This window comes from Mustela putorius, unplaced genomic scaffold, assembly GCF_011764305.1.
Source record: "Mustela putorius furo isolate JIRA1106 unplaced genomic scaffold, ASM1176430v1.1 tig00000738_pilon_pilon_pilon, whole genome shotgun sequence".
NCBI classification, from domain to species: Eukaryota; Metazoa; Chordata; class Mammalia; order Carnivora; family Mustelidae; genus Mustela; species Mustela putorius.
The window spans coordinates 6,485,068-6,502,485 of NW_025421463.1; the positions used below are offsets into that span (position 1 = coordinate 6,485,068).

A 17,418-nucleotide genomic window follows, 5' to 3' on the forward strand; every position below is an offset into this window, starting at 1 on the left:
CACCCTCCGATTCATATTTTTACAAGATCACACTTGTCTTCTGAATATGGAGAATGTAGCAGAAGGGGACAGACGACCAGTTAGGCTTTTGTGGTTGTCTCAGGAAGAGAAAGTGACAGCAGGTGGTAAGAGTGAAGACTTGAAGTGTGTTTTGGAGCCAGGTATTTCAGCAGGTGCATACCCACTGGCTTTGGGAATGGGGAGGAGGGGCAGGGAAGGAAAGGAGGGAGCCAAGGGAGATTCCCTGGGGTGTTGCTTAGGCATCTGAACGGTGCCCTTGTACTCAGAGAAGAGGGGAGAGAAGGGAAGGTTACCAAGAGTTCAGCTTTGAACTTACCTTTAACATACATGTGAGAAGTATGGACGCAGGTATCACCTAGGTAGTTAAGTCTATAAGACTAGGCTTTGGAGGGGAGGTCTAGATTAAAGAATGAACAAGTCCTACCGAAGTCATCTATATCGGTGACAAAATATGGGAGCTAGGAGTGAAAGACCCCCATGGAGCCGTAGGTGAAGACAGGAAAACAGACCTCTTGGTTCTGGAAGATCTAAATTTCCCTCCGGGTGATACTGCCTCTCAGTTGTACAGCTTTCAGCAAAACTGAGCCTCTGTGTTCTTAACCTGCAAAATGAACATCACAACTGATACTCATTCTTGCAGATTGAGTCCAACGACAGGAAATGCCCAGGCTTTTTCAGTCGGGTCCTATTAGAATGTCTGCTCACTTTAACCAGTTTTCCCGAGTTACAGGGCATGGGTACAGTAACGGTCATTAATTGGAATGACCCCAATTCCTCCAGCTCATGCCCATACCTGCTAATACCAGATCTGTAAAGCCCACTGCCCTCCCAGATACTTCTGGGCAGCCCCAGATTGAATCCCACATTGGCTCAAAACCTGGCTCCCTGGCCACCCTGTCCCATCACAGCTGAGCCCTCGGCACAGGGGATCGGAGCAGCAGGGTGAGCACGTGGGGCAGAAGGGTTCCTTCTCCTCTGGGCTGTGGTGGGGAGAGGATCCCAGAGTGGTCTCAGCTTACCCCCCACCCACACAATAATTGCCTTGCCTCACAGCTTGGACCTGGTCATTGGTCACAACCCAAGAGACTAAATGGGAAGTGTCCGCTCTAGGCCTTCCGCACCCTTGCAGGCAGGTAATTATTATTGTTATTTGAAAAAGGAAGCTGTAGACTCAAGAGGTGAACAACTTAGCCCAGACCACGCACCTGACCTCTACCAACATGGGGACCACCCCACTGCCTCTCCAACAGACTTACACCCAGGATTAGAGTCTGTTGGAGTGCATTTATTCTCTGCTGGACTACAGATCTCTGAAGCCTGTTAGCAAGGAGCTGTGATGCTTCCTCGAGCTGGGAGCATTTTCTCTCTCGCACATCCCAGGACCCATTTCTATGCTCTAAAAAATCAGTAGCCATTGGACAGCCGGCTGCATGGACACGGGAAGTCCTCGCAGCGTGCCTCCCATTTAAATACCGTATTTCTATAAAAGCAAAGTGGCTGCTGCGGTTGGTGGACTGCTTGTCTGCCGCGTGGTGGGCCATCTGTTCAACATCGCCCAATGCTTCCTCCTCCTCAAAGACAGAACAGAAGTGTCTTCTCTCCTTGGAAGCCCTCCAGTTCCCCCTAAGACAAAATCCTGAGCGTTCCCCACCCTGGCTTCCGATGATACTCTGCTCGTATAGCTGTGGCAGACTGTGTGTTGTCGCCCAATGTTGGAGAGCTCTGGCTGCCATCTTGGACCCTAAGAACAAGCCTCCTGTCTTAGGAATGTGGTAACCATGAGCTGGGAGAAATCAGAGTCCCTAAGGATTTGTCACCGCCGAAATACCGTATTAGCCCCGCAGTGCCTACCTTCAGAATGTTCTGTGGGAGGGAAATTTCTACCTAGTTTGAACCACTGTCTGTCATTTTGAGTCTGTCACTCCCCCAACCCCAACTTACATCACCTCTCTAAGAAATAGGTGAGACTTCCCACCCCTCAGCGTAACTGTCTTATTTCCTGCTCTCTCCTGTGACTCAGTGGGGAGCTCCTCGGGGCAGGGCCCAGGTTCCAGGGTGCGCCCAGTGGCAGACCCAGTGGTAGCTGCTCAGTGAAATGTCTCCTTAGGGAGGTGGGGTGTAGGAGTGTGTAAGCAACGGCAGCAGTGCTCATACAACACTTCCCATGAGCTTTGCACGCACGTGCTGACTTCATCCTGCTAGGGACCCAGGGGGAAACCAAGACCACCAAGAGGTTCAGGGACTTATCCAAGATTAGCAGCTACTTTGAGGGACAGGGGCTGGGACCGGCGCCCCGGGCTGCTCCATCTCTAGGATGTGCGTTTTCCATATCAGCCACCTCTTGGCCATGCTCCCGGGTTGGAGGGCTGAGTACTGGTCTCCCTCCACGTGTTCTGTCTCTAAGAACAATGAGATGTGTCTAGGAAATTTCATATGCTCTGTATTCCTCTCAGAACCGGTTTTATGAAATTTTTTCTTTTTCTCCTCCCCTCCCCTGGAGTCTCCTGGTCTAAATTCAACCACTGAGAAAGACTCTTCGGCCAAGAAGAATTCAGCAGATACACCCCAAACCCAGAATGCCACAAAAGGTAAATTAACAACCTAAAAAGGAAATGTAGGTGTTTGACATAGTTATGACCTCCCAAGACCTAGGTGCCTGGGTTTGTCCAAACATAGTTTGCCACCCTAGTTTACACCTGTAGTTCGAGCCTGGGGCCTCGGCACCAAGTAGTATCTGAGGAGAGGACAGAATTATTTTTCAGGGGGCGCCTGGGTGGCTCAGTCGGTTGAGCATCTGCCTTCAGCTCAGGTCATAATCCCAGAGCCCCGGGATCAAGTCCCCCATCGGGCTCCCTGCTCTGCGGGGAGCCTACCTCTCCCTCTCCCTCTGCCTCCCTCTCTTTCTCTGTCTCTCATGAGTAGGTAAATAAATAAGCTCTTTTTTTTTAAAAAGATTTTATTTATTTATTTGAGAGAGAAACAGTGAGAGAGAACATGAGAGGCGAGAAGGTCAGAGGGAGAAGCAGACTCCCCATGGAGCTGGGAGCCCGATGCGGGACTCGATCCCAGGACTCCAGGACCGTGACCTGAGCCGAAGGCAGTAGCTCAACCAACTGAGCCACCCAGGCACCCCATAAATAAGCTCTTTAAAAAAAAAAAAAGAATTATTTTTCAGTTCAACAAGCACAGATTAAGTTCCACTTTGATGATGAGTTTAGCACAGTGCTAATATCTGTGGGAAGAGAGGTTGTTAGCAATGGAAGAAGAAAACCTAAGACAGGATTACTGCCCCCTCCGCGGTGCCTTCAGAAACCAGCATTTATTGAGGTAGGAAATGATTTGTGTCCAGGTGTTAATTTATGAAGGAGACTGAGTGACTACACAGAGAGGTCGATGCCTTTGAAATAAAAGTTTGCCACTCACAGTTCTGCTAGAAACAGAGGCCTGGTGCACCACGCAGGGCCATGGGGGAAGCAGCTGGGTCCATCAGGAGGCAGAACGGAGCAAGGGGAAGCCATAGGCCATGGCCTTTACCAGAATTTCTTTACAAAAGATAAGGCATGTAAGGGCAACAGGTTAGGGTTAGCTAGTTGGAGTGTTTCTGCGGGGCTTTGGGGCATAGGGGCCGTCCCTCGTTATCTGGCACCTGGTGTCTGGGTGAATTAGGGCATGGGGGAAAAAAACCTGCCGTTGTCTATGAGAATTAGAGAAGTAGGTGGCCCAGAGCATGGGCTCTGGGTTACAGGAGAGACATGAAGAACTTTGGCCATTAGTTTTGCCCTGGAACCACAGGATGCCAAGTAGACAAATACAGAACCTGAAGGAACAAAGAACAGGAACTCCTAAATATCATTCTAGACAATTATGTACATGTCATCATTATTCCAAAAAAATTAAACAATCCTTTTTCTTGATGGAGAAATAAAGGCTCAGAGTATGTGAATTATATTTCAATCAAGCTGTTTTTAAAACAACAACAGGGGCGCCTGGGTGGCTCAGTGGGTTGAGCCTCTGCCTTCAGCTCAGGTCATAATCCCAGGGTCTTGGGATCGAGCCCAGGGTCTTGGGATCATAAGGCCCTCTGCTCAGCAGGGAGCCTGCTTCCCTCTCTCTCTCTCTGCCTGCCTCTCTGCCTACTTGTGATCTATGTCTTTCAAATAAATAAATAAAACATTTTAAAACAAACAAACAAACAAAAACAAAACAAAACAGCAACAGCAACAACTGGGGAACTACCCTTGAGAGATATAGCCAGATTTCAAACAGAGGTAAATATTTGTAGGAGACTTTCCAAAACATAAACATGCATTGACTCTTGAACAACACAGGGGTTAGGGATTCTGATCCCACCACTCAGCCAAAAATTCATGTATAATTTTGACTCCCCCCGGCAAAACCTTAACTGCTAATAGCTTAGTGTTAACTAGAAGCCTCACCAACCCCATAAACAGTTGATAAACACATATTTTATATGTTATATGTAGGATAGGCTGTGTTCTTACAATAATGTAAGCTAGCAGAAAGAAAATGCTGTTAAGGAAATCATAGGGATGGCGCCTGGGTGGCTCAGTCAGTTAAGCATTCAACTCTCAATCTCAGCTCAGGTCTTAATCTCAGGGTCGTGAGTTCAAGCCCCACGTCTGGCTCCATGCTGAATGTGGCATCTACTTAAAAACAAAAACAAAGGCCAATTGTCTATTCAGTTCATGAAGACCCATGAGTCAAAGAGGAAGATGTAAGGGCCTATTTAGCCAGAGTAATTCCATCCGGTTAAACAGTGATTTTGTTGTTTATGCAGTAAAACTTAAACTGACCCTGCCCACCCCCATCTGGGAACTTACTTAAAAGTAAGTCCAGGAAACCAGTCCCAGGTAACAAAGCCCAAATACAAGGGTGGTTCAGGTCAGGTGGAGACATGCAATCAGTAGAGCATGCATACTGTCTCCCTAGCTACCAGAGTGTGGGCTCCACCTTTTGGGTGCCTTTTGGGCGCCAGTTCTAACCAAGGTTATAGGCTAGTTCAAATAGTTACTATGGGGTGAATTGTGATTCAATTGGCCACCCATGTGTAACCTAGCATGACTGTGCAGTTTTCTCTGTGTGTTACAATCACCTGTGTGTGGCCAGGCTCAACCACATGGCCTTTGCTCGATAAAAGTTAGTCCGTGAGGGGGCGCCTGGGTGGCTCAGTGAGTTAAAACCTCTGCCTTCGGCTCAGGTCATGATCCCAGGGTGCTGGGATCAAGCCCTGCATCCAGCTCTCTGCTCTGCAGGGAACCTGCTTCCTCCTCTCTCTCTCTGCCTGCTTCTCTGCCTATTTGTGATCTCTGTCAAATAAATAAACAAAATCTTAAAAAAAAAAAAAAAAGTCTGTGAGGCAGGGTGGGGTCACCCTCTCTGTAAGGGGTGGCCTTGAAAGGTCAGTTTGACGGTTGGTTTGATTCTTGATGCTTGGCGCGAAATAAAGCTTTGCTTAACCTTAGCTTTGTATCAGTCTCGCTCCTTTGACCATGGACCCATTATTGGGGGACCCAATATTGGGGACCCAACAGTCTCAGGGTCCTGGGATCAAGTCCTGCATCGGGCTCTCTGCTCACACTCTCTGCCTGCCTCTCTGTCAAATAAATAAATAAAACTTTAAAAAAAAAAAAAAAACCCTCTTCATCAGTGTGGTTTGGTGAACTTCCAGGTTGCTGGGCTCATCAGCAGGCTGGGAATATGGTTACACTCTGAGGACGGCGTGGACCTTCCACCCCCATACCTTGCCCTATGTATCTCTTCCATCTTTCTGAGCTGCCCGTTTTCTAAAAGATTTTATTCATTATTTGAGATAGAGAGAGAGAGAGAGAGAGAGAGTGAACACACACAGGGGGAGTGGCAGAGGGCGAGGGAGAAGCAGACTGCCCGTGGAGCAGGGAGTTGGACATGAGGCTTGATCCCAGGACTCCGGAATTATGACCTGAGCCAAAGGCAGGTGTTTAACCAACTGAGCCACTACCCAGGCACCCCTCCAAGCTTCATTTTTTATAATAAGTCAGTGATAGTAAATACAGCACTTTCCTAATTCTGTGAGTCATCCTAGTGAATTATCAAACTTGAGAGTGGGTCACAGGAACCCCCAAATTTGTAATAGCCTGGATAGAACTATGGGTTACTGGGCATCCCATTTGAGACTGGTGCCAAAAGTGGAGATGGTTTTGTCAGACTGAGTTTTTTAACTTGTATGATCTGAGGCTAACTCAGATTTGGTAGATTTGGAACTAAACTGAATGGAGACCCAGTTTATATCAGAGAATTGGAGAAGTGTAGAACCACACATGTGGTATCAGAAAATCACACAAATTGGTAATTTATCTTTTAAAAAAATGTTTAAGTTAAAATTCAAATAATTAACATACAAGGAATTACTAGTTTCAGAGGTAGAGGGCAGTGATCCATCAGTCTTACATAATACCTCCTGCTCCTTACATCGTGGGCCGTCCTTCATGCCGACCACCCAGTTACCACATCCCCGCCCCCTTCCCTCCAGCAGCGCTCAGTTTGTTTCCTATATTAAGAGTCTCTTATGGTTTGTCTCCTTCCCTGATGACTTCTGGTTTTATTTTTTCCTCTCTTCCCCTATGATCCTGTTTTGTTTCGTCAATTCCACATATGAGTGAAATCACATGATAATTGTTCTTCTCTGATGGACTTATTTCCCTTAGCACAATACCTTCTAGTTCCATCCACATTGTTGCAAAGGCAAGATTTTATTATTTTTTTTTAATGGCTGAGTAGTATTTCATTATATATATATATCTCACATCTTCTTTATCCATTCATCTGTTGATGGACATCTGGGCTCTTTACATAGTTTGGCTATTGTGGACATTGCTGCTATAAACATTGGGGTGCAGGTATCCCTTTGGAGCACTACATTTGTATCTTTGGGGTAAATACCCAGTAGTGCAATTGCTGGGTCATAGCGTAGCTCTATTTCCAACTTTGAGGAACCTCCATACTGTTTTCCAGAGTGGCTGCACCAGCCTGCATTCCCATCAACAGTGTGAGAGGGTTCCCCTTTCTCTGCATCCTCTCCAACATCTGTTGTTTCCTGACTTGTTAATTTTAGCCATTCTGACTGATGTGAGGTGATATTTCATTGTGGCTTTGTTTTGTATTTCCCTGATGCCGAGTGATGTGGAGCGTTTTTTCATCTGTCTCTTGGCCACTTGGATGACTTCTTTGGAGAAATGTCTGTTCATGTCTTCTGCCCATTTCTTGATTGGATTACTTGTTCTTTGGGTGTTGAGTTTGATAAATTCTTTGTATATATTGGATACTAGCCCTTCAACTGATAGGACATTTGCAATTATATTCTCCCATTCTGTCAGTTGTCTTTTGGTTTTGTCTACTATTTCTTTTGCTGTGCCAAAGATTTTGATTTTGATGAAGTCCCACCGGTTCATTTTTGCCTTTGTTTCCCTTGCCTTTGGAAATGTGTCTAGCAAGAAGTTGCTATGGGCAAGGTCACAGAGGTTGCTGCCTATGTTCTCTTCTAGGACTTTGATGGATTTGCTCTCTCACATTTAGGTCTTTCAACCATTTGAGTCTATTTTTGTGCATGCTGTAAGGAAATGGTCAACTTTCATTCTTCTGCATGTGGCTGTCCAATTTTCCCAACACCATGTGTTGGAAACTGTCTTTTTTCCATTGGATATTCTTTCCTGCTTTGTTGAAGACAAATTGGATTTCTGTTGATCTATCTTCAAGTTCATTGTCTCTTTCCTCTGTCACCTCAGTTCTGCTATTGATCCCACCCAGTGGATTTTTTTTTTTCAATTGTTTTATTTTTCAGTTGTAAAATTTCTATTTGGTTCCCTGTCGTAGCTTTTTTTTTTCCCCAACTGAGACTTACTATTTTTTTTTAATTTGTTTCAAAGTGTTCGCCTTTACTACTTACAACTTTGTTATAATGACTGATTTACAGTCTTCATCTGATGGTTTCAACAGTGCCCCTTCACCTTTGTTTTTGAAGATAGTTTGCTGGGTACAGAAGTCTACCTCCGTGCTTTGATGATTTCATTCTATTGTATTCTGCCTTCCCTTGTTACTATTGAGAACTCTGCAGTCATTCTGATTGTTATCCCTTTATTAGATGATCTGTTGTTTCTCTCGGCCCATCTTTAAGACAGTCTATTCACTTTTTTCCACTGAAGAGTCATAATTTTGTGCAAGAGTTGGCTCTTTTATCCTCAACACTTTTCATGATTCTGCTTAGCATTTAGTTATTTATTTGTTTATTTATTTTGTCTGTCTGTTTGTTTGTTTGTTTTTAGTAATGCTTCACCCAACATGGGGCTTGAATTCATGGCCCTGAGATCAAGAGTCGCACGGTCTACTGACTAAGCCAGCTAGGTGTACCTCTGCATAGCACTTTTGAGGCCATCAAACCTCTCCTTCCTTATTCTGTGGCCACTTGTAGAGAATTCTGTGCACAGCCTTGAGTTGGTCTTACCCTTATTATTGCATGCTTTTTTTTCCCCTCACTCAACCATGAGTTCCTTGAAGATAGTCTACTTCCAGCACTGAGCACAGGCCTAACACATAGTAGATGCTCAGTAGATATTTACTGGATGGATTAATAGATGGATGGAAAGATAAGTAGAAGGACAAATATATGGCCACAGGTGTATATCTGGCTAAAATGCAAGTAAAACTGCATGAATTTACCTCAGCTGCTACTTCTAGCACCTCCCAATGATCTGAATACATGCAGGCATTTTCACAGTAATAGGAAGCTGAGGTCTGCCATATGTGCTTTCCCATCACAGCTGAAAAGCTCCAATGAAATGAGCCCTTTCCTGTTAACATTGTATTGACAGAGCATCCTGGTCAGACTCTGGTCTTGAGGAAAGCTTCAAAACTAGTCAAGAGGATATCAGAAGCAAGAGAACGTGAGAACATGCTTCCCAAGCAGGTGAGTACATGATTGGAAATTTAATAGTAGAGATGATTTAAGAGGAGCTAGGAGATCTGGTGAGAAAAGCCGGCTCTGTGAAGATGTCAGAGTAAGAACTGCTGGGGTATTTCTTCTTTTTTTTTTTTTTTTTTAGTTTTTTTTTTTCCTTTTAAGATTTTATTTATTTATTTGAGAGCAAGAGAGAGAGCATGAGAGGAGAGAGGTCAGCAGGAGAAGCAGACTCCCTGCCAAGCAGGGAGCCCAATGTGGGACTCAGTCCCAGGACTCCAGGCTCATGACCCGAGTCAAAGGCAGTCGCCCAACCAACTGAGCCACCCAGATGCCCCTAGAACTGGGGTATTTCTGATTGTAGACTAAGGTGATACAGTCAGGAAGCTCCTAAGGGTGAGGTAGGTACTAGTTAGTTGAGTGAGCATTTCATCTGGATTTCTGCAGGGATTTAAGTTACCCGCTTGGAATTCAGGAGCCTTGGTTAATAAAAAGAGCACTGAGCCTCCGTTTCCTACTCAAGAAAATGGGGACAATAATTTCTAGGTCCTGGTGTTCTTATGAGGTTTACCTAAGGTAGTAATGATAATAAATAATGATCAGTTACTGTATATCAGATATTAAACTAAACCTATATTTGCAGTATATTTTATTTTCCTGTCTCAGTTCTCTGGGATAATTAGTCCTGCTCTTCTTTAGCTTATTAGTGAGGTAAGTGATGCTCAGAGTATTATCCAAATTCACAAAGCAAATAAGTGATAAAGCCAAGACTTGCAGGCAAGCCTGTCTGACTCTGAGCTTGAGCTTTTCATCTCTGAGCTTTGCCACTAGCAAAGTCCCCAGAACTTGAAAGGCCCTGGGTTAATATGTGTTCTCTCCTCTTCTCCTTTCCACCCCTAACTCCCCCACAAACCTCTGCAGACGGTAGTTTACATCAATGGCACCTTCCAAGTTCTTGAACTTTCTTCATTTCTCCATAGTTTACCTCTGCCTCTTACTTAAGCAGGTTGTTTCTGTAAAATTATTTCTTATTCTGTAAAATGGGGGAAATAGGGACACATGGGTGGCTCAGTCAGTGAAGCATTGGTCTTTGGCTCAGGATCTGATCTGCACATCAGGCTCCCAGCTCCTCTGGGAGTCTGCTTCTCCCTCTGCCCCTCCCCCCTGCTCTTCCATGCCAGACCCTATGCCCCCTACGCAGAGGCAAAGGCTATTTTCCCATATATCCTTGTAGAAATGGCTGACGGATGTCAAGGGATATAAACACTTTTTTAAATACACAAACTGTAATAGAAAATACATGATTTTGCACTTTGGTTTTTCAACCTAAGACAGTATAGCTAATGCTTACTGAGTACGTAGTGTATACCAAACATTTCTAAACCCATCATATATATTAACTCATTTAATCCTCCCATAACCCTATGAAAAAATTCATTTTAATGTACAATTTAGTCGCTTTTTAATTTCTTCACAAGGTTGTACAATCATCACCACTGTCTAATTCTAGAACATTTTTATTGCTCCCCCGAAAAAAACTGTATACTCATTAGCAGTCATTTCCTAGTCACCTCTCCTCTAAGCCTCTGCAGCCACCAATCTACTTTTCTATCTGTAGAGATCTGCCTACTCTGGACATGTCATATAAGTGGAATCATACAATATGTGGTCCTCTGTGACGGATTCCTTTCACTCAGCATTATGTTTTCAAGGTTTGTCCTTAATGGCATCTATCCGTACTTCATTTCTTTTTTTTGACTGAATAACATTCCATATATGAATAATCCACATTTTTAAAAAAATATTTTATTTATTTATTTATTGACACAGAGAGAGACAGAGGGAACCGAAGGAGAGGGAGATAGAGAGAGAAACAGGCCTCCTGCTGAGCAGGGAGCCCGATGTGGGGCTCCATCCCAAGACCCAGGGATCATGATCTGAGCTGAAGGCAGATTCTTAATGACTGAGCCACCGAGGCACCCCCACATTTTGTTTATCCACTCACCAGTTGATGGACATTGAGGTCTTTTCTATCTTTTAGATCTTAGTGAACATTCACGTACAAGTTTATGGGTGCATGTAGGTTTTCTGTTCTCTTGGGTACATAGCTGGAAGTCGCATTGTTGGGCCATGGGGTAATTGTGTGTCTCACTTTTTGAGGAAATGCCGAACTTGTTCACACAGCAAATGCACCATTTTTTAAAAAAGATTTTATTTATTAATTTGACAGAGATTATAAGCAGGTAGAGAGGCAGAGCAGAGAGGGAAAGGGGGAAGCAGGCTCCCCACTGAGCTGAGAGCCCGATGCGGGGCTCAATCCCAGAACCCTGAGATCATGACCTGAGCCAAAGGCAGTGGCTTAACCCACCTAGGCACCCCAGCAAATGCATTATTTTACACTCTGACCATCAACGTGTGAGGGGTTTGTTTTCTCCATACCCTTGCCAATACTTCTTTTCCATTCGTTCATGACCATTATCCCAGTTGGCATCAAGATGTATTTCACTGTGGTTTGACTTCCACTTCCCTACTGGCTAGTGAGTGATATTGACCATCTTTTCATGTGTTTATTGGCAGTCGTATATCTTCCTTGGAGAAATGTTTATTCCAATCTATTGCCTTTTTTTTTTTTAAGATTTTATTTGATAAAGAGAGACCTAATGAGAGAGGGAGCACAAACATGGGGAGTGGGAGAGGGAGAAGGAGATGCAGGCTCCTCGCTAAGCAGAGAGCCCAATGTGGGGCTTGATCCCGGGACCCCAGAGATCATGACCTGAGCTGAAGGCAGACGCCTAACGACTGAGCCACTCAGGCACCCCTTACGCATTTTTAGATGAAGTTGATTGAGCCAGAATTTTAACTTGAGCCGTCTGACTCCAGATCCTATGCTCTAAATCAGACTCTGTTCTGACTTCAGTGTATCTTGGGTAATGTTCCATATGAGAGCACCTGGAGATCCATTACATGCTGTTTTCATGTTTACACCTGTGTTCCATAGTTCATTAACCATTTCCTAGCAGTAGACATTGGGTGCTTCCAGTCTTTGCTCTTATAAATACTGCTACCTTGAACATCTTAGTGTTTAAGTGTTTCTTGGCTCACATGAACAAATACACGTGTAGGAAACATTCCTAGAAGTGGAATTGGTAAATCAAAGTACATCTTAATTTGCTCTCCAGTGAAGTTGTGCCAATTTATATTCCCACCAGCAGCATGTAAGAGATCTTCCATGTACCGTTTCCAGTGTCGTGCATTATCAAATTTTTTGTTGCTATTCTCATGAGGGGGAAATGGTACTTTTTATTGTTTCAGTATTAATGCTTTAATTATGAGAGAAGTTGTCTTTTTTAAAAAAAGATTTTGTTTATTAATTAGAGAGAGAGAGAGAAAGCACGAGCGAGGAAGGTGGGGAAGGGATCCCAGGACCCTGAGATCGTGACCTGAACTAAAGGCAACATTAACCAACTGAGCTACCCTTCTACTTATTTATATATATATATATATACACACACACTTATTTATATAAGTATATATATTTATATATAAGTATATATATGTACGTATATAAGTATATGTATTTATATATATAAAAAGTTATATATACATACATATATATAAATAAATAGAGGGTGGCTTTATATATATTTATATTATATGTATTTATTTTATTTATATTTATGTATTTATAGATTTATATATATAAATATATATGTATATATATGTATATACATATATAGATACATATACATATATAGATATATACATATATAGATATAGACTTAGTATATATAAAGCCACCCTCTATTTATTTATATATAGTGGCTTTATATATACTAAGTCTATATCTATATATGTATATATACATATACGTGTACTATATACATATACTAAGTATATGTATAAAATAAGTATATATCTATATAGATATATACTTATATATACTATATATAGATATAGATCTAAATCTATATATAGATATCTAGATCTAGAACTAGATATCTATAGATATATACTTATATATACTATATATAATCTATATATATAGATATATACTAAGTGTATATATATATACTTTTATATATATATATATAAAGCCACCCTCTATTTATTTATATATATACTTATATATATATATATATATATATATATATAAAGTCACCCTTTATTTATATGTATATATATATATATACACATATATATATGACTTTGGAAGTTATATTTCTGTGAAATGCCTGTGTCTTTTTAAAATTTTTTTTCCGAAGTAGAAATATTTCAACTTCTGAGGTTGAGTTTCTTAGTCTTCTGCTCATTATTCATTTGTAGAAGCTCAATTCTTAGTCATATGTTTGGCAAAAACGTTTACTATTTAATCGTTTTACTTTATGATATTTTTTATGAGAAAATTATAATTTTTTTTACAGTCATATTTATTGGTCTTCTCATTTATGGCTTCTCGATTTTGTGTCTTACAAAGAAAGGTATTTATCACTCTAAGAGTATACGAAATATTCTCCTAACTTTTTCTACAATATTTTTGTTATCACCTATTCACAATGCAGAAACTCTACTCACATAACCAGATGTCACCAGGGGTCACTCTGCTCCTTTGAATTTAGTAAAAGACTGGCTCAAGCATTTGCTATATGATTTGTTTGAAGCCCAGTCCTCTCCCCACGTGTCTGTGAACTCTGGGGCCTTGTGTTTTTCCTGGCGCTGAGTTCCTCTTCTGCTCATACCATGTCGCCCAAAGATGGAGCTCACCTCTTCCCTTCAGTTTTGCAAAACTGCCCACACAGGCCTGCGTGTGTGTAGTGTGGATAGAAGGTATTACTGGGTTTAAAGATGTGGGAAGAAGGGGGACCCTATCCCAGTGCTGCCGAGAACAGTCGTGTGAGTTACCCTTCTTACAGACCCTGCAGTCGCCCAGCTGGCTAGACCCCATCCCCAGCCTTCTCCACACTCCTTTCTTCTCTTTCTGGAATCTCCAACTCCCGCTCATTTCTGACTCAGAGCAGCATAGCCCTCCTCTGCCTTTGGCTCTAAGCTTCTCACCAAGTGGCTAATTGACATGTGTTCCTGAGCAAGAGCAGTCCCCTTGCTGTGGGAAACAAAGGCAAAAGAACAAAATTGAATTTCCTTACTGCCTACAGCCCAGTGACCAATCCTCGAGACAGGCGGAGTGACCTTCCCCTGGGAGCTCAGCTGCCTCAATATTGGCACTTTGCTAATCTTAGCCCAACCGCCAGGATGCTGTGAGTCTAACATATAAAAATTCCTTTGGAAATTTCCTTTATCTCTAACCCCAAGATAACATGTTGGCAATCATCCTCCAAGCATATGGCCCACTGATATACATTTGAAGGGTCTCAGGACTAGGGTTTCACTAGACAGTAATAAATGACCTTTTCCTGACAACAGCTCACCTCTCAAGGTCCTGGAAACCTTGCTTCCAAAATTCCTCACAGACCTACGCTATCCCTAACACCGCTCCAAACTTGAAAGCATATAATCCGCCACTCCTCATGACCCCAATGCCTCTCTTTCTGCCCACGCATCCTGTCATAAATAAAAGCACCTTTTTAATAAAGGTGTTTTAATAAAACCACCTTTTTGCACCAAAGATGTCTCAAGAATTCCTTCTTGGCCGTAGACTCCAGACCGCAACATTCTCTACGTCACCCTCCGTGCATGGTAAATTCTGGTACCAGCTAACACAGTTTTTTTACATCCCAGTAACAAGAGGAATGGAAGGGGACATCGGTAACTGGAGAGAGACATTGGTATCAAAAAACCTGCAGACCAGTGAACAGTAGAGCCTTTGGCTTAGCACCAGGAGCAAGGAAAGGACTCTTATCTCCACCTCCCTTTGAAGTTGTTCTCAACCCAGACATCCAACGTCAGGACTCTCTCACCTCCCTTGACCTCAAAGGATTTTCCTTACTTTCTTGCAAGCTCCTCCATTTATTGAAAAGGACTTTAAGGGGCACCTGGGTGGCTCAGTGGGTTAAGCCTCTGCCTTTGGCTCAGGTCATGATCCCAGGGTCCTGGGATCGAGCCCCACATCGGGCTCTCTGCTCAGCAGGGAGCCTGCTTCCCCCTTTCTCTCTCTGCCTGCCTCTCTGCCACTTGTGATCTCTGTCAAATAAATAAATAAAATCTTAAAAAGAAAGAAAGAAAGAAAGAAAAGGACTTTAAGGGGCACGTGGGTGGCTCAGTTGGTTGGGTGCCTGTCTTCGGCTCAGGTCATGATCCTGGGGTCCTGGGTTGGAGCCCAGCATTGGGCTCCCTGCTCAGCAGGGAGTCCCCTTTTCCCTCTCCCTCTGCTTGCCACTCTGCCTGCTTGTGTTTGTGCATGTTCTCTCTCTCTCTCTGTCAAATAAGTAAGTGGAATCTTTAAACAAAAGAAAAGGATTTTTAAAATAGTTACTAGCATTTTTTATGTTATATCATGAGTTTAGAGCATCCCATTAAAATTTTAAATGTATATACCTATGACCTAGCAATTCCATTTCAGATATTCTACCCTGTAGAAATGTTCATATGTAGGGGCGCCAGGGTGGGTCAGGGGGTTAAGCCTCTACCTTCGGCTCAGGTCATGATCCCAGGGTCCTGGGATCGAGTCCCGCGTTGGGCTCTCTGCTTAGTTGGGAGCCTGCTTCCATCTCTCTCTCTGCCTGCTTGTGATCTCTCTCTGTCAAATAAATATATAAAATCTTAAAAAAAAAAAAAAAGAACAAAAAAGAAATGTTTATCTGTGGCCATCCATTACATTAACCTGGACTGGGGGAAAAAGAAAAAAAAAACAATGAAGAAAACTTAAATTTCCATAGATAAAAAAGTAAATTGTGAAATATCCATAATATGGATGCTGCTGCTATTAAAAACAATGAGAAGGGGTTTTTGTTTGTTTGTTTGCTTGCTTTTGGGTGGTTTTTTTTTTTTTAAAGGTACAAACAGGCACTCTTATTATAGCATGGGGACAGGACTCGTGGGCAGAAAGAGCTGCACGGAGATTGTGAAGAGTGACTCATTACATACTTTTTAAGTTTTGTGGGGGAGAGAGTAGAGATAACAGAAGTCTCTAAAGGGATTTCTGCCTGTTAAAGAAAACTCACAGGATCCTGGAGCTCTGGGGTTGTCAAGCGAAGGCTGCTTTTAGTCTCTCACAAAACTTGACATTGAGGCGGCTGTGAGTTTCTTGAGGACTGTCACGCTCTGCTTGTCTCAGGTATTTTATCAGTGGGCTGCAAGCTATAAGGAAATATAATTTTTTTAAGGAAATTTAATTTTATCTGCATTTCTCTTGCCTTTATTCTCATCATTTTCCCTCCCTGAACAATCTTAAATCTTTAAGATTGCCAAGGGCGGCGGAAGGTCTTACCTTCTATAACTTCTTCCTGCTGAAGAGGGGCGTGGAGATGTCCCTACCTCTGGTCAACACTGGTCAGTTGGGGAATTTATTTAGAGAGGGATTTTGAAGGGCAGAGGGAGCCAAATCCAAGGTAGACAACATACATGCATCCAATGAGACAGATGTATAACTTCTGATAGGAAAGAAGTCAGTTGACAATGACTAAAGTTCATAAATCAAGAGAATATTACTGGTAGCATATTTAGTTACTGGTGAGTGGAAAATAAGTAACAAGACATTATGTAGAGTATGATTCCATTTTTATTTTTGAAATATATTTTTGGTATAAAATCAGTATGTGCAAACAAGAAGGCTTGGAAGGATACCCAGAAAAGTGTTCATAGTATTTATTCTTAGCACTGCAAGTGGGGATGAGGAAGACGTTTGTCTTTTACTTTTTATCTTTTTAAAAATATTATATGGGTTTTTCACAGTGAACATGAATTTATTTTGTTAAAAAGAAATAGAGGTTTTCATCCTCAGAGATATCTGAAAAATGATCTTCAAGTGTCAAAATAAAAAACTTCCAAAAGGGAAGCTCTGTTGGTGCAGAATGAGAAAGAGGACAGTTCCACTTCAGAACGTTTCACCGAACATGTATGCAGAGGGAAGCATCTGGCTTGAGTCTGTCCAGGAGTTATTGGATTGGAGAAGACAAGACATAGAGAAGATCAGGTGCTCTCCTCCAATATTTTAAGGACCATTCCGTAACACATGGTTCTGGAGGAAGATGGGTTGGATTACAGAGAGTCAGATTTTTATCTAGGGTAACAAAGAACCTCCTAAGGGCCCAAGTGGTCATTTTAAACCAGCTTTACCCCCTGGCTCTCCAGCAGACCATCTGCTGGGTTTGTCCCAGCTCTGGCTCTCAAACCAACTCTTTCCTCTTGCCAGATGTCTGATGCCAGCCCTTCACTCTAGCTCCTACTCTGCTTTCTCCCTGCCCCTTGGATCTGATGTTACAGAACTTCTCATCTTGCACACTGGCCAGCCTTTGCCCAGTGCTGTGGCTAGGAGCCAGTCCTTTCCACTCCGA

General features: G+C 42.7%; 1 protein-coding gene across 11 annotated transcripts in view; it reads left to right on the top strand.

Annotated features, from left to right (window-relative positions):
- FAM227A (family with sequence similarity 227 member A) overlaps positions 1-17,418 on the top strand; it is an 83,596-nt gene that overhangs the window by 38,162 nt on the left and 28,016 nt on the right. For all 11 annotated transcript variants that reach the window (XM_045083852.1, XM_045083858.1, XM_045083856.1 and 8 more), the window contains 2 exons: positions 2,522-2,609; positions 8,886-8,980. In XM_045083852.1, coding sequence (XP_044939787.1) covers positions 2,522-2,609; positions 8,886-8,980 — 183 coding nt within the window. The remainder of the gene's footprint in view (positions 1-2,521; positions 2,610-8,885; positions 8,981-17,418) is intronic.